This window comes from Chlorocebus sabaeus, chromosome 28, assembly GCF_047675955.1.
Source record: "Chlorocebus sabaeus isolate Y175 chromosome 28, mChlSab1.0.hap1, whole genome shotgun sequence".
NCBI classification, from domain to species: domain Eukaryota; kingdom Metazoa; phylum Chordata; class Mammalia; order Primates; family Cercopithecidae; genus Chlorocebus; species Chlorocebus sabaeus.
In genome coordinates this window covers 19,462,087-19,479,825 of record NC_132931.1, presented here as the reverse complement: position 1 = coordinate 19,479,825, position 17,739 = coordinate 19,462,087, and the positions used below count along the sequence as shown (strand labels likewise).

At 55.3% G+C, this 17,739-nt stretch overlaps 1 protein-coding gene across 8 annotated transcripts in view; it reads right to left on the bottom strand.

Moving 5' to 3' along the window:
* Positions 1-17,739, bottom strand: part of MAD1L1 (mitotic arrest deficient 1 like 1) — a 423,430-nt gene that overhangs the window by 389,625 nt on the left and 16,066 nt on the right. For all 8 annotated transcript variants that reach the window (XM_008018861.3, XM_037995244.2, XM_073012878.1 and 5 more), the window contains 4 exons: positions 17,430-17,511; positions 15,374-15,504; positions 15,102-15,216; positions 12,258-12,319 (listed from right to left, as the gene is read on the bottom strand). In XM_008018861.3, the coding sequence (XP_008017052.2) occupies positions 12,258-12,319; positions 15,102-15,216; positions 15,374-15,504; positions 17,430-17,511 (390 nt within the window). The remainder of the gene's footprint in view (positions 1-12,257; positions 12,320-15,101; positions 15,217-15,373; positions 15,505-17,429; positions 17,512-17,739) is intronic.

The following is a 17,739-nucleotide window of genomic DNA, read 5'->3' as shown; positions in this document are numbered from 1 at the left end:
GATGCCGCCTGACCACGGGTTTCAGGAATTCAACAGCTCAGGATCTCCTGTTCCTCCCAAGAACCCAGGCCATGCAGGGTGGGTGAAGGGTGGGAAGGTGGGTGGTGCAGGCAAGACCAGCAGCTCCTGACACAAATGACAGCTACAGCTGGCCACAGGGAGTGACCGCAGGTGATCCTGTAGAGGTCACACCTCACAGCCCCAATGCTGACGTTGAAGAGTGTCGGGTAGGGAGCTGTGGAGCTGCCCGTAGCCTGCCTGAGACCCCAGCCCTCCGAAGGCCATGGCACTGTTGGGAAGTCCTCGGAGAGAAGCGCAGGCAGTGGTGGGCTGCCCAGGGGAGGCCTTCAGCTTCTCTGCCTCTGGCCCTTGGCTGGTGCTGGCTTCAAGCCGCCTGTCAAAATCCCCCTCCTACCAGCCCTGTCACAAAGCTGCCCAGACCCTTCCTCCATTCCAGGCCAGGGCACCCCCTACTCTACCTGTAAAAGTAGGGACCTGGACACCTTGGGAGCCCTCAGCCCACAAGGAGAGGCCAGCACATAACAGGACCCCAGTAAGCACCCATGAGTAAAAACCAGCCTAGATACCACCGGGGATGCCACTGCCTCCTCTGAAATAAATCCTGGAACCTACGGTAGCCAGACTTGTCTAAAGCCTGTCACTATCTGGCCTTAGACTTTTTAAAATCAATTTAAAAAGAGGCCTAGAAGTAAAAGAGCCGTAACTACAAAGCTTGGAGAAAAGCCCCAAAAAGTGCTCCGAGACCAGGTGAGACCCAGAGCGTTTCCACCCAGACACGCAGCGGAGCACTCAGCTGTCTGTGCAGCCAGGCACATGCCGGCGTGGAGCCCCGCGGTCTCTTCGGGGAAGCACTTCTCTCGCCTCTCCCTGTGGGGTTCCAACACCCACAGCACCGCCCCCAGACTCTGACAGTCTCCAGCCGGCCCGACCCAACCTGGAATGAAGTCCAACAGGGCAGCGTGAGCCTGTCGGCGCTGCTGGGAACACCCATCGGAGAGGCACACAGGCTGCACCCCAGCCAGGGCTGTCTCCAAAGTGAGGCAGCTGTCAGGAAGCTCTCTGCTGGCCTTGCTTTGGGGGTCTCGCTGGGGTAGTGCAGCTCGAGTAACCCCAGGGGGGGCCTGTCACAGCAGCCAAGAGCGCTGGAGGCTCAGCCCGTACATCACCACCAACTGCAAGGCACAGAGACGCCCTCACTCAGTCCTCCACTCTTCAAAGGCTCAGCACGCGCCTACTGCACGCCCGGCACAGGGGCGCTAAAGGGACACCCCGGCTCTTAACTCACAGAGCTCAGGATTAAGAGGAAGAGTTGACGGAAGACCAACACAACCCCAAGGCAGAAAGCGGCCAGGACTCAGCCACAGGAGGAGGTGGGGCTGAGAGGAGGAGAGATGGCAGGCACCGTGCTCAGATGCAGCTGGGAACCTGGCCCATGCCCCACCCTGGCCTGCACCTCTGGAGGGAAGCACGCTCGCCGCTCTCCAGCTCCAGGGGCCCGGGACCTGCACACCAGACGCACAGGCCTGGGGCATCCTTCTCCCTCCAGATTATGGGCTCCACGAGAGCAGCTCATAGTGAACAAATGAGTGAACAAATGAACAAACCAAAAGGGGTAACGCGGCCCAGACCCCGAGGCATCCGGCATGCAGGCCCAGAAGAAAGGACTGCACTCACACAAGTACCCAGAAGTCCAAACGCTTCTCCCCTCCTCCTCCCATGCCCCGAAGAAAATCAAATCGGCGCCAATTAAAAGGGACCAACATACCTGACAGTCACCCACCACCTTCCCAAGCACTACCAGGGCGTCTGGTATTGATCAACGCAACAGCCGGGTAATTACAAATCACGCGCGTGGTAACTAGGATAATAAAAGTGTCCGGGCTGGTCAATTAGACCCTTCCTTGGAGGAAAATCACGCATCCCTTCACTGTCCTCCTAATTGGCCTCACACATCAGGGAAGCTGAGCCCTAAGACGTGTCATCTGGCCAGTCTACAAATGTTTTTGGGAAAATGTCCAGGTCAGCACGGACAGGTGCCCGGCTTTGACTCCAGAGGATGGGTCAGCAGTTCCAGGTGGGCAACGCTGCCAGGCCTCTGAGCTGGCAATGCCCGCCTTCCACCTCCCCAGTCCAGCCTCCTCTCAGCCCTCCTCAGCCCCCCTCAGGCCTGGCCCTGCTGACAGGTACAATGCCCAGCCGGCGGGGTGGGAAACGAGGCCAGATTCAGGCACAACGGGACGGGCAAGGAGCCAAAAACAGCGGCATCTCGGCCAGGAGCAAATGATTTCCTCCCTAATGTGGCGGCTCGGCTGCAGGACTTGACACCCACCCCCTTCCTGTTTCATAGGGTCCCCCTCAGCGGGAGCTGCCAAATGACATTTCTGAAAAGCCAAGCCTTTGAAGATGCCTGCTCTCCTCACCGTACTGTGACTTCGAGGTGAATCTCTCTAGAAACGTTGAAAGCACACCACCCCAATTAGGTGACGGCAGTCACACGCCGTGACGGGAGCGCACAGCAGTCATGCTTTCCGGGAGGGCAGTATGGCACCAGCTATGGTCTCAAATGCACATCTCTTTTAAACTAAAAATTCTGCTTTTAAGAATTTACCCATCCAGCATAGCATGGCTAATTGGGGGGAAAAGCTGGAAACCCCCTAAGTGTCCATCAACAGGGGCTGCTGGAGTCTGAGTCTGTCTGCACTCTTTAAAGTAGTTCAGCAAACCAGCCTGTGCTGGCACCAAAAAACTGTCAAAAACTGAGTGAAAACAGTTGCAGAATAAAACTGTGGAAGGAGCCCCAATTTTAAAAGGTGATGGGAGTACATAAAGAGCTTGTATGCACACACATTTCCAGAACAACACACAAGAAACTCATCAGGCATTGCCTAGAAAGACGAACTGGGGCCAAGCACAGCATGCCCTGCCGCCCGCCTCTGGGGCAGTCAGTTCTGTTCTGGAACAATCCCCCAGGAGTAATGAGAACACAGGTGATGATGGCCAGGAAGCTGTGACACGGGGCACCCAGCCCTGAGTGATGGCCAGGAAGCTGTGACACGGGGCACCCAGCCCTGAGTGATGGCCAGGAAGCTGTGACACGGGGCACCCAGCCCTGAGAGAGGTCACCAGGGAGGGAAGGAAAGGAAGACCACGTTCCACTTTTCATTCCATTCGTTTGCATTCACGTAGCTTGTTCTGCTTTTAATCAAATGTGAAACTCCTTGACCCCCTGCAGCCTACACCTCACCCCACGTGCTGCCACTCCTCAAAGCACTCGTGTGATGTGCCAAAGACCCAGGAGGTCCAGGCAGCCATTGTCTTAGGCCTTCCATAAACTCAGGGGATGGGTCCCTCCCCAAATGAAGGCTGGCTTTAAATAGCACCCCCAGGCCACTCTCCAATTCAGTCCAAGTCGCCACTAAGGAATTTTCCTTCCCCTCACAGCTAATCCGAACAGCGGACCGCTTGCTGTTGACAGGCCAGCTTGAGTGAGGTATAATCACACACGTGAACCGTTTCACAACAGCAGTGTCAAGAGCTTTGCTGCATGTACACCTGTGCGGCTGTCACCTCCATCACGTCAAAAGGTAGCACCCCATAAGGCCCCAAACATATCCCAGCACGAGACTCCAGGGATCACTGACCTGCTTTTTGTCACTGTTGCTCAGTTTTACCTTTTTTAAAAGTTCAAATAAATGGGATGGTATAGTAAGTATAAACTCAGTAACTGTGGCTTCCTTCACTCAGCAAGAGAGATTCGTTCAGCACAGCCGATGTCGCGCGTTACACTGCGTGAAGACGCCACGGTCCACACATCCCTTCACCTGCTGACAGGCACCTGAGTTGTTCCTGCTCCCGGACTGTTAGAATAAGGCTCTTACAAACATTCCTGTACAAATCTTCGTGAGGTCGCATTTTCTCTTGGGTTTCTCTTGGGTTAAATACCAAGGAATGGAACTGCCGGGTCATACCGTGAGTGTGTACAAAGCTACCAAACCACTTCCAAAGTGGCCGCACCACTTCCTACTCCCAGGGACAACGTTTGACAGGCCTGGCTGCTCAGCATCTCTGCCAGCAGTCAGGATGGTCAATTTGCTTAATTTTAGCCACTCTGTTGGGTACACAGTGGTATTTCACTGCGGTCTTGAAACCACCTTTACAGAATTTTAAGTACTGAGAGAAATCTACATTACTGACTCCATCTTGCTTCTAACCTCATAGGAGCAATTCTTTATTTTTTTATTTTTTATTTTTTTGCTTATTCTAATGCAGAGGCCAAGATAACTATGAGAGGAATTTAGTTTATAGTTAAGCTTCAAGGCAAGGAAAACTGACACTCCCTCTCTGTTTGGAGATTAAGGCCGCATTCCTAAGACCGGCATTACTACAGGGGCCTGAACTTTGCTAAAGAACAGGCCCGGTTAAGCCACGACCTTCCTTGCTGACTTAGCTTGCTCTTCTACAGTGCCTGCTGCCCGGAGTCACGTAACCAGACATTGTGAGATTCGGAACTTCCCTAACGGCTCCCGCAGACATCACTGCTGCAAAACCTAAAAACCTGGTCTTTGAGATATTTTTCAGATTTAGCATTTCAGCAGATGGAGAGATGCCACCTGGACCTGTGACCCCATCTCCCAGGAACTGACTCAGCTGCATGCAGACAGTCCTGACATCCCCATGACTGCATCCCCAACACAGCCAATCAGCACTCACCACTCCTCAGGCCACTGCCCGCCAAAACACCCTCAAGCCCTCGCCTCTGGATTCTCAGGCAGACAGATATGAGAGTTATCTCCCGTCTACCTCCCTTGGCTGGCTCTGCAGTCATTGAACTCCTTCTCTGCTGCCACACCTGCCGTTCTCGGCACGTTGCCTTTCTGGGCAACAAGAAGAACCCTGTTGGGCGATTACAGTCTTAATTTGCATTCCCTAATAACTAACAATGCTGACCATCTTTTCATGTCCTTATTTACCATTTGTACACCTTCTCTTGTAAAGTATCTGTGAAAAGCTGTGAAAAGCAGGCCAGGTGCAGGGGCTCACACCTGTAATCCCAGTGCTTTGGGAGGCCCAGGCAAGCAGATCACCTGAGGTCAGGAGTTCGAGACTAGCCTGGCCAATATGGTGAAACCTGTCTCTACTAAAATACAAAAATTAGCCAGGCATGGTGGTGCACGCCTGGAACCCCAACTACTTGGGAGGCTGAGGCTGGAGGATTGCTTGAACCTGGGAGGCGGAGGTTGCAGTGAGCCAAGATCGTGCCACTGTACTCCAACCTGGGCAACAGAGTGAGATTCCATCTCCAAAAAAATAAATACATAAATAATAAAGTATCTGTTAAAAGTCTTTTGACCATTTTTTAAGCTATGGTAATCTTACTAATTCGTAAGAGTTCTTTCTGTATCCTGGAGCGCGTCTTTGGTCAGATATGTGTTAATATCTCGCAAATATTTTCCTAGTCTATGGTCTGTCTTTTCACTTTGTGTCTTTTGAGAGCAGAAGTTTTCAATTTTGATGAAGTCTAACTTATCAGTTTTTTTCATGAACAGTTCATGCTCACTGTATCGTAAGAACTCTTTGCCAAACCCTAGCTTCTAGAGTTTGTGACTTTCACACATAAGTCTATGCATCATTTGAGTTAAATCTTGTGTCCAGCAGGAGGCAGGTGTTCAGGCTCATCCTCACCACAAACAGCCTACTGGTTTACCACTCCCGGTGAAAAGACTCTTTCTCCCACTGAATTACCTTGACGCTTTTGACAACCATCAACGCTGAATTCTTAAATCATTTCTGAACTTCCTACTCTGTTCCACTGATTTACGGATGTCTACACTTAATACCACACTGTCTCAATTTATGCAATTTACAATGTGCCTTGAAATTGGCCAGTGTAAGCCCTATAACGTGTTCTTTTTCTAAACTGTTATTGCTATAACAATTTACAGGTGCTTTACATTCCCACAGAAATTTTAGAATTGTCAACCAGGCACAGTGGCTCACGCCTGTAATCCCAGCACTTTGGGAGGCCGAGGCAGGTGGATCACCTGAGGTCAGGAGTTCAAGACCAGCCTGGTCAACATGGCAAAACCCCACCTCTACTAAAAATACTAATAGTAGCCAGGCATGGTGGCATGAGACTGTAATCCCAGATACTTGGGAGGCAGAGGTTGCTGTGAGCCGAGATGATGCCATTGCACTCTGGCCTGGGCAACAGAGCGAGACTCCACATCAAAAAAGAAAAAAGAAATTTTAGAGATCGGTTCATCACTTTCTGCTGGGACTTTGATTGGGATTATGTGAAATATTTGGGTCACTTTGAGCAAACTGCCATCTTAACAATAATGAATCTTCCAATACAAGAACACAGTACCTTTATGATACTCTGAAATACATATTTGGTCTTTCCGTTCCCTGACATACATGCAGCTCTTTATCTGGGGTGAGGAGAGAGTCTCTTGTGAACTAATGAGCTGACTGCTGGTTGGCAGCCCCCAGGCAGCTTCAGACAGGGTGGTCATCCGAAACACTGAGGCGGTATGAGAGGGTTGGGACTCTGAGTCCCACCCCTCAACCTCGGAGGGGAGAGGGGCCGAAGGGTGAGTGGATTCCCAACAGCCAGTGGTGTAATCAATCATGCCTCTGTAACGAAGCCTCCATAAAAACCCATAAATAAGGCCAGGGTTCAAAGCTGCACACACGGAGGCTCCCGGAAGGTGGTGTGTCCAGAGAGGGCACGGAAGCTCCGCGCCTCTCCCCGTACCTCACTCTACCGACCTGTTCACCTGTATTATTCGTAATGTCCCTTATAACACATGACTAAACGTAACAAAGCATCTTCCTGAGTTCTGTGAGCCACACTAGCAAATTAATGAAACCCAAGGAGTGGGAAGTACGAGCCTCGTTTAACAGCCTATCAGTCAGAAGTACGGCTGACGTCAGTGACAGGGGAAGGGAAGAAAACAGCAAAATGAAGCAGAGATGCCGGCCCACTACTTGTGCCTGGAATCTGAAGGGGGCACAGACGTGTGGGACTGGGCCCCGACCCGGCGGGAGCTGATGGAACTCCAGGTGGAGAGTGTGCAGATGAGGCTGCAGGACACCCAGCTGGTGTCGCCTGGAGAACTGCTTGGTGTGCGGGAAACCCTCCAGTACCTGGTGTCAGAGGCTGTGTGAGAGCAGAGGGGCAAAGAGTTCATTTTTCCTCTTACAATGTCTCCATTTTTCTACATCAGGTGATCTTTAATGTCTCAGTTGTGTCTTAAGCTTCTCAGTGTACAAATCTCACACAGATTTTCTTATATGCATCCCTAATATCTTATGGACTTTGATGCCATCGTGTGCGGTATGTACTTCCAGCGGCTCACTGCTAGCTTACAGAAACGTAACCTATTTTGGTACGTCGTCCTTGTAACCTGTGACCCTGTAAACCTCACGGTTTAGTCCTACTGGCTTGTCACTGATTCCCTGGGAATTTCTATGGATAATTATGATGTCTCCGGGTGCAGTTTTACTTTCTCCTTTCCAGTCTGTCCATCTTTTCTTTTTGCTTCCCTAACTATAATGTTGAAGATCTCCAGCACAGTGCAAAAAAGGGTGATGGGAACAGACATCTTGCCTGGTGTCCGTGTCAGGAATGCAGTCAGTCTCACCTTGTATTATATCAGCTGTGGTTTTCTGCAGGTGTCTTTTACCTGATTGAGGAATTTCTCTTCTTAGCTTGCTGAGTATTTCCAATCACAAACAAGTTTTGGATTGTTACAAATGGTTGCGCTGCTCTCCTACGGAGATGGCCTGCACCCCCTTTCATTCTACTGAAACAGGTGATTTTCCAAAGACAAGCACCCTGCATTTCCAGATGGCCTCCAGCCTCACGCCATCTTTCCCACCGGCCTCTCTCTATTACTCCTCCTCCTCCTCCTCCTCCTGTGCCCCTGAGGTCTTGTCTAGATTGACACGTACCTCAAAGGCTGTGTGCTGGCATCCACTTTCCTCACCCACAAATCATTCCCCAAGACAGATCATGCTCCTGGGAGACCAAGCTGATCACATCGCTGCCTCCAGACACACGCCTCGCACTGCTGCTAACTCCCTCAGCCCAACTCCCAACACCCTAAGGGTGAGGGTGTCCACACCACACTCCCGGCACTGGCACCCTGCCCTTCCCCACGTGTGTTCACGCAGGCTCATCCACACACACTGTGTCCCTCCCTGCCTGTGACTTCAAAGTCGTAGAAACTAACATGCCCCCAGCCCGCATGACCCCGTGTGCTGCACATGTCACATGTGCCCAGGCGTGTGTGACACGTAAGGACCTCGTGCCATAGGGGCTTCCCATGGTTTCACTGACTCACCCCAGCCAACTCGCCCAGCCTCCTCTCCTAAGACCTAAGAAGCCCCACATGGGGGAGAGGGTGACCAGGCCACTCTCTCCTAGGGCTCAGCCAGGGTTCATCCAAGCCCGGGGCTAGGCTGAAGAGCCCTCTGAGGACTGCAGGACATCAGCGCCCTGTCCTTAGGGAAGGGCCCGCGCAGAGGACGTCTGGCCTCAACGCCAGGATCTCACAGCCCACGGGCCTGAGGGCCCCAAAACACTGGTCAGAAACAAGGCAGGCATGGGTCAGCCAGAAGCACCCCCTGAAGGCAGTCAGGAACAGCGGCCAGAAGCCGCTCACATCCCCATCGACCAAAACTCCGGTGTCAGCAAGCAAGTCCCATGCTGGGACAACAGCAGGTCCACCCGGCCAGAGAGACCCAAGGGAAGCCGCTGTGGGAAGGATCACCAAGGCAGGGGCGCCACCTAGTGGCAGCAGCTCCTCTGCACCCACGGGGCCGGGGGCCTCGGCAAGCCCCAAATCCCAACACAGCATGGGCCCGGAGGCACGCAGACGCCAGCCCAGCCGGCACAGGCCCAGGGCACTCCCAGCCACAGAGCCCTTGCTTCCAGGACATCTGATGTCACCTCAGGTCCCCATGGCTGGGAGAAGGGGGATCCCTGAGCTCGCCCACAGAGGCACACGTCTCCACACACAAACGGCAAGTGCACTCAGCCCTCCCACGGGGACCACAAGCGGCAGCTGTGGCACCTGTGGCCCCCACGGCCCCCGCTTCTCACCGCATCTGCGTCCCTGTTGCCCACTTCATCACCACATTCAATGTTGCCAGACATGGGCTTCCGAAATCCTAAGACCTGCCCAAACCTGGTCCCTACAATCAGAAAAGCAAGCCCAGGGCATCCGGGGCTTACCCAGAAATGCACTTTGGTTGTTGTTTTTGTGTTTTAGAGACAGGGACTCACCCTGTCACCGGAGTGCAGTGGTGCAGTCACAGCTCACTGCAGCTTGACCTCCTGGGCTCAGGTGATCCTCCCACCTCAGCCTCCTGAGTAGCTGGGACTACAGGTGCGCACCACTGAGCACAGCTAATTTTTTTTCTTTTTTTTTGTACAAACAGGGTCTCAACTACGTTCCCCAGGCTGATCTCAAACATCTAGGCTAGAGCAATCCCCCTGCTGCAGCCTCCCAAACCACTGGGATTACAGGTGTGAGCCACTGTGCACAGCCAGAAAGCACACGTTTACCAAACCATCCCGGTGATTCTATGAGCCATATTCAGGACCGCCAGCCTGCATTCCCATGGACTGCGACATGAGCAGCACCCCCACTGATGTCGACCGTGAGTCACCGGAGATCAGGCCCTGATGCAGACCACACTCAGACAACCGCCCTGTGGAGCACAATGCGGGGAGCGACGGGAGCCCTGAAGGGGCCCAGGCACGGCAGGCAACCCAGCACATGAGGAAACCTGCCCTCTACCAGGCCCACGGCCAAGGCCAACGCAGGAGACCAGGAGTCAACCCCCACAGCGAGGACGGTTCTATCTGCCTTCCTGGCCATCAGCCTCCGGCTGCTCAGAGAGGATGCTCACACCAGCCCTCTACAACTCACAGGGCCCTCCACACACACACGATTGCGCCGGATTTTCACACGCAGTGGGGGAGAAGAGCTCCATGTCTCCCTTTCAATAAAGGGAACACTGGCCCAGAGCAGCAGTGACTTGACACCGGTTTTACTGTTGCGAGGAGTGGGAGGGTGGGTTGAATCCAGCCTCCAAAGCACTATCTGTTTTCCTCATCAAAGCTGCAGGACACCGCACATGCATGCCACTTGCCTCCCGCCCACTTTTAAGCCGGTGGTTGGCACAGGCAGCCCACCTCCACCAGCCCTGCAGACCAACGCCTCCTCTCCCTCATCCAGGGCCTGGCCACCAGGGAGGGCAGAGTGAACACGGAACACACAGGCAGGCAGCACCCCCAGGCCAGCTTGCCCTCACATTGGCCACGCCCAGGCAGCACCCCCAGGCCAGTTCGCCCTCACACAAGCCACGCCCAGGCAGGGCGCTCAGATGCACGAACAGGGCCGAAAGGAGCAGCAGTACTTTGTAGCCAGCCAGAGACAGCAGCCAGCTGTGCCAGGGCTACGTGCCTGACTGACACCCAGTGCTCCAGGGCAAACTGCACACCTGACCCTCCCACAGGGCCAGGCCCATCAGGCACGTGGGGGCCTCTGATGTCCCTTCACAGGAAAGAAGTCACGAAGGTTTCATCTGGCCAGAGTATTCCTAAAAGCAGAAGGGTCACCTTCCAAGCAATTAATAAGCCCAGAGAACAGACAGAAACACAAAGCATTCAGGCCCCGCTGAGGCCGGCCCTACAGAAGCCTGTGTTCTACAGGGGGAGCTCAAGAGGAGACAGCAGCCCGGGCCGTGCTCTGACTTAGCAAAGCTCAAAGAAAATGAAGGGGCACTTTCAGGTGACAGAGAACTGAAGCCAGTAATGCTGATGAGAAGGTCGTGGAGCCCAGGACCAGCAGATGGACGTTGTGGTCAAAGATAGCTCTTTCAGACAGTCTCATTCTCAGCTTAGTATCCAAGAGCATCAGGAAAGACAGGCAAGAAGGGGGAAGCCTTGAAATCTCACAAGCAAACACAAGAGGCTGCCTTGGCACCAGCACCACAGGCCCCAAGCCCCGGGCTCCGACGGCTCCTTCAAAAGCACCGCTCCTGCACCTCCTGGAGACCTGGCGCACACAAGGCAACCACGCAGAGGGGTCCAGACCAGAGCTGTCAGGAGGCGGTCACCTGCAGGGGCCCAGCGGCTGAAGGGCAGGGGCCAACTGAGCAGCTGCTGGAGAAAGATGAGCACAGGGCCCTGGGATGGATGGGGCAGGACAGACAGGACCAGGCCTGGGAACGGTCCTGCCCTCCTAAGAATGCCATCCCCAGCACCCAGCGTGGTCCCCTGGCAGCTCCATCCCACATCCCTCCACTGACATGCTGGCACTCAGCTTGGCACAGACTGGCTGAAGAGGCTGCTACAGGCACCAGACAATTGTCTTCCACTATGGTGGGTGAGAACCGTTTGGATCCGTGTTCCTGCCCAAACCTCATGTTGAAGTGTAATCCCAGTGCTGGAAGTGGGGCCCGGTGGGAAGTGTTTGGATCGTGGGCGGATCCCTCACAGCTTGGGTCTGTCTTCATGACAGGGAGTTCTCATGAGATCGGGTCATTTAGAAGTGTGTGGCACCTCCCTCCCAACACTACTCACGCTCGCTCTCTCTCGCACACTCTCTCACTCCTGCTTTTGCCACGTGGCGTGCCTGTTCCCCCTTCACCTTCCGCCATGACTGAAAGCTCCCTGCGGCTTCACCGGAAGCCAAGCAGATGCCAGTACCACGCTTCCTGTACAGCTGCAGAAGCGTGAGCGTATTCCACCTCTTCCCTTCATAACTACCCAGTCTCTAGTATTTCTTCACAGCAATGCAAGAACAGCCTAATACGGTGGGTTTTTCTTAATTCTAAAAACTCAGTTCATCTCCACTGGTTACAGTTACCTAATATGAATGATTTCCCCCAAAACCAATTACTTCCTCAGTATACACCAAAAAGAGTCTTTTCACAAAGCCCACAATGCAGGGCAATCAGACGCCTGCCACTGGTTTGCTGTGGATATTCTGCTTCTCAATGAAGATGTTACTAAGGCTTCAGCAGGATGAGTCGCTCGGTTCTACTGCCCCACCCGCTGGGAAAGGCCTCATTAAACCTGAGCGGCCGGGACAAACGCGCCCCCACCAGCCACAGAGATGCCTGGCTGGGACAGGGCCAGGGAGCCAGAGGCTGGCTCTGCTCTTCCCCAGTGACCCTTCAGAGAAGGCGGGACCCCGGAGGCACCTGCCCCTCCCTACCTGATGCTCAGGCCCGTGGTCTGGTCCAGTCTCTCCCAGCTTTGCAGCTTGGCCAGCAGCCTCTGAAAAGACAACAAAAGCACGGACCCCGTCATTGCCTGCCACAGGATTATCACATAAGACTGACAACAACGACCGCGGCGCTAAGTCCCTGACCTCTCCGGAGAGCCTGCCCTCATCTCTGAGCTGAGTGCTACATGCTCCAAGTCTGCCCAGATATTATTCCCCAACTGCAGAAGCCACACTGGCGCTTCCTGCCTCACTCCTTCCTGGCCCTGTAAATTCAAGTACACACCCCAGCAAGCTAAATGCAACGTGTGGCTGCGGAGGGAGAAGGCAGACAGCCCCAGAAATGATCCTGGGGTTGACTGTGCCCCAGGGAGCAGCCTCAGGTGCTCGAGCCATGAGGACGCACCCCTCCCCCATCTTCCAGAGGCCCCTCAGGGAGCCAGGCCCTGGAGCAGACAGACTCAGTCCTGGAGCCAAACTTCCCCCCATCAAACAGCAGACCAGGACCAACAGGCCCCAGGAGAGGAGGGCAGCCACCCTGGAGCATGGAGGAGGGTGACATCACTGCCTACAGGCCAGCGTGCCCCTGTGTCACACACCTGTCCCATGCTAAGCAGCACCCCAAAGAGGTGAGTCTCGTGGCCCTTCCAGGACGGAAGCAATCTGAGAGCAGGGACTCTGTGCCTTTGTTCTGGCCTCGCTTCACCTCCACCCAGTGCCAAGCACCGTGCTGTTATCAACGCTCCACTCGGCGAGTCAGTCAGGTATTCTCAGAGCCCCTCCTACGCGCAGGCACGCGCTTGACTAGTAACTATACAACAGCCAACACTACAGAACATTCACTACATGCCAGACACTGCTCTGAGCACTTCACATAGACTCAGGTGAGCCTCACAGTCCCGACGAGGCAGGCACCAGCACCGCTCCTCCCTGTGCAGATGGGGAGTCGGACAGGGCAGCGAAGGAGCCGGCCCAGGGACGCGGAGCAGCGCAGACGGGGAGACGGACAGGGCAGTGAGGACGGGGCGGTGAAAGGAGCCGGCCCAGGGACGCGGAGCAGCGCAGACGGGGAGACGGACAGGGCGGCGAAGGAGCCGGCCCAGGGACGCGGAGCAGCGCAGATGGGGAGACGGACAGGGCGGCGAAGGAGCCGGCCCAGGGACCAAGCACCCAACCACGGAGTGTAGCTTGAGAGCCCCAACTCTTTAACCATCAAACAATAAATTACACGGCGGCCAGAGAGAAAAGGATGTCGCGTGGGATCTGTCTTTTCAGGCTAAGCTCCTATAGAACCCAGCACCTGAGAGAAGAGTTCCTGCCAGATACCCCCGGTGGCGGGGAGCCGCCTCACCGTGGGTCACAGGGCCAAGGCCCCGAAAGGACCCTGGCTGTATCGCAGCTCTGAAGAGGGCAGAGACGCCACACCACCCAAGGGGGACTCTGCAAGTGGCCAGCCTGACAGGTGGGCAGCTGCAGAGCGCTGCAGATGGAGTCTGCTCTCCTGCCAGGCCACACAACCACCCGAGAAAGGCGGCACAGGTGTGCCAGGCACAGAGGGGAGCGGCTATGGCCACAGGGAAGTGGCGTGAAGGACAGAGGACCCGGGCAGGGCCTAGAAGGCCTAAATTCTGGACCAAACTTGCTGTGCACCAGGCAAGAGAGGGAGCTTCTCTGAACCTGTTTCCACCTCTGCCTGCAACATGACTGCAGGATGCTTTCCAGTACTGACGTCTTCCCACCAAGTGCCACAGTGGAGGTAGAAGACCCCCAGCACAGGGCCCCGCCAGCCCTGGTGCTCACAGTGTTGCCCACACTCTGACCCACCCTCTGTACCAGTTCCCTGCTGCAACCGAAACAGATCACCACAAACTAAGTGGCTTCAAACAACACAAATTGGTGCGGCACAGAGGCTCACACCTGTCATCTCAGCACTTCAGGAAGCAAAGGCGGGAGGATCACTTGAGCCCAGGAGTTCAGGACCAGCCTGGGCAACACAGGGAGACATCGTCTCTACAAAAAAATTTTTAATATTTAAAAATCCCGGCCGGGTGCGGTGGCTCACACCTGTAATCCCAGTACTTTGGGAGGCTGAGGCAGGTGGATCACGAGTTCCAAGAGATCAAGACCATCCTAGCCAACATGGTGAAACCCTATCTCTACTAAAAATACAAAAATTAGCCAGGCGTGGTGGCGGACGCCTGTAATCCCAGCTACTCAGGAGGCTGAGGCAGGAGAATCACTTGAACCTGGGAGGCGGAGGTTGCAGTGTGCCAGGATCGTGCCCCCGCACTCCAGCCTGGGGAGAGAGAGAGACTCCATCTCAAAAAAAAAAAAAAAAAAAAAAAAGCCCACAAATGTACTATTTTACAGTACTTTAGTTCAGAAATCCAAAATGGGTCTCCCCAGGCTGGAATCCTGGTGATGGCAGGGCTGTTTTCCTTCTGCAGGTTCTGGTGGAGAGTTCACTTCCCCGCTCTTTCCAGCTTCCAGAGGCGCCCACATTCCCTGGCTTGTGGCCCCTCCTCCATCTCCACACCCAGCAAGAGCTGCCAAGTCCGTCTCACGTCACTCTGAGCCCCCAGGATGGCCCAGGAGCCTGTCCCCGCCATAGGCCAGCAGACCAGTGACCTCATTCGTGCTGCCATGGAAGGTGCTGTGTTCACAGGCTCTGGGGATGAGGCACGGAACTCTCTGGGGACCACGATTCTGCCTCCCACCCCATCACAGCAGCCTCCATCTTGTAGGTGAGCAGCTGTCGGTGTGACCACAATACCGAGGCTACCCCAGGCAGGGCAGAGGACACCCACAGGAACCGCACACCACACAGGCCCTCACCTCGTTCTCCAGCTCCAAGCCAACCAGCGTCTCCTGCATCTTCTCCTGGCGCCCCAGCTTCCTCTGCAGCCCTTCCAGCTCTTCCTGGAGCAGCCCGTTGGTCTCTCTCATCTCCCTGGCAGTGCCACAAAGAGTCACTCAAATAGCCACACACCCCAGGGAGAAGGCCAAGAGCCCGGGAGCCCTGCCCCTACCGGGTCTGCACGGCGGGCTCCACGCGCACAAACCCAGACTCACTCAAGGCGGCTGCCCCATCCCCCGCGACCCCTCACCGCAGGTGCGTGATCTCCTCCCGCAGCTGCTTCAGCTCTCGTTCCAGCCTAGGGAGCCGCACCAGCTCTGACTTCATGTTCTTCACAATCGCAGCGTCCTGCTCTTGCAGGGACAGCTTCTGCTCCAGATCCTGATGGAGGCCAGGGACAGAGAAGAAGAGGAAAATGAGCCACAAAGAGACCTGGAGAAAATCACACACGGCTAAGAGAAAGAAGCCGGTGTGCAACGGCTACACGCACTGCAGGATCCAACCACAGGACGTTCTGGGAAAGGCGGGGGTGGTCAGGGGCTCAGAAGGAAAGAGGCAGGGATTGACTGGGGGAGCAGAGAGGATTTTTAGGCAGTAAAACTTTTCTGTGTGACACTCTAACGGCAAATATAGAACATTTTACATTTGCCCGAACCATACGCTGTCCCACTCCAAGAGTGACCCTCACGTGACCCGTGGACTCTGCATGACACTGATGTGTCCAGGCAGGTTCATCACTGCCACACGTGCTTCACTCTACCAGGGAGGCTGTGTGTGTGTGCACTGGGGTGGGGGGGAGCAGGCGGTACACAGGGCAGGTTCACCACCATCACGCACGCTCCACTCTACCAAGGGAGGCTGTATGTGCGTGGTGGGGGGGCAGGCGGTACACAGGGCAGGTTCACCACCATCACGCACGCTCCACTCTATCAGGGGAGGCTGTGTATGTGGTGGGGAGCAGGGGGTACACAGGGCAGGTTCATCACCGTCACACATGCTCCACTCTACCAGGGGAGACTGTGTGTGGTGGTGGGGGGAGCAGGGGGTACAAATGAGCTTTCCCTTCTGCTCATTTTGCTGTGAACCTAAAACTGCTCTAGAAAATACCATCCATTAAAAATTAAAGTCACTGAGGTCACGAAGTTCCTCCACTAAACTGTCCCAGGTCCCCAGCAGCCTCCATGCCTCAGGACTCCCCTGTGGGAGGCCTTCCCGGGCTGCACCAGAGGCCTGGAAGCTGCTTCCAATACTGAGCCTCAGCGTCCACTCCAGGGCAGCTCTTCCCAGCACCGTCCTCCCAGCCCGCCGCGCACTGGGAGCTGGCACGCACACCGCACACCGCAGAGCTGCTGTGCTCCCCACCTGGCCTCAGGGAGCTCTCCAGGAGCAAAAGTCTATCTCAGGTCTGGTCCAGGATGGCACTCCATGGTAAAACGCCCCACTCCTCCCGTGTCAAGCCCACTTCTGATGCTCTAGTAGCACATGTGTAACGGCTCAGTCTTTCCTCTCAGTGAGGACAGGCTTTTGCTGACGGTGCCCAGGCCCCTTGGGACACAGACAGCTGGCATCTGTCAGCACCAAGTCACTGAACAGGCAGAGCGTGAAACCACAACCAAACCAGACAGTCATTCAACAAACACTAACACAGTCCATCGCCTCGCCAGCCAGCCAATCCTGAGAAGTGGGCTGAGGACTGCAAGGGGCCAGGGAACACCACCGGAAGGGGACGTGGCAGAAGCCAGGTTGGGGGTGCCGGTCAGCTCTGCAGCCAGGAAGAGCTGGTGTGAAGCGTGGAGGTCAGGGTGCATAGGGCCCGAGGGTGCATAGGGGCCAGAGCACAGGGTCTGGAGGCTGCTCTCCAGGCAACAGGAGGCAGGAGAGGGATCCGGAGTCAGCATGTCCCTGGCCCATCCTCCACGGGGAAATGGCACTGCCTGAGCTTGAGGCAGACGCCCTGACAGACCCAGCTCCAGCTGTGCAACTGTGGGCAGATTTCTCAATCTCTCTATGCCTGTATTTTCTTCTCATACTCATCAGCACTTGACGTCATCACGCACACGGACATTTCCTCTTCGTGTTTGTGGTCAGTCTCCCTCCTCTAAAATACATGCTCCCTGAGAGCAGAAGCATCTGCCTCATTCACCACGGCATCGCTGGTGCCCAGCACAGTGCTCAGCACACAGGGCAGAAGCGAACCTCACAGGAGGCCCACGGAGCTCGGCACCAGCGCAGAAAGGCCAACGGGAGCAGGCGAGTCAAGGCCACCACAGGGATGTCCCCAAGGCCCCTGACACAGAGCGACTCACTTTAATCTGCTGCTCGTGGTCTGCTCTTGCTTCCTGGCTGGCCTGGAGTTCCTGGATTTTCTCATTGGCTTCCTGCCATTTTCTATTGAAAGAAAAATACATCACATACAGAAACAGGCATGTGGCAAGGCCAACAATTCTCCTCAGCCTGAGACCCGCCCCAGCACAGACCCACGCACATTCACTCCCACCCCAAGGTTCAGGACCCCGCCTCCGGCACAGACCCCCCCCACACACTCCACTGCACAGGTACCCCAAGGTCCCAGGCCCCAGCCCCTGCGGGCTGTCTCTGCGGCCTCAGGCTGCTCAT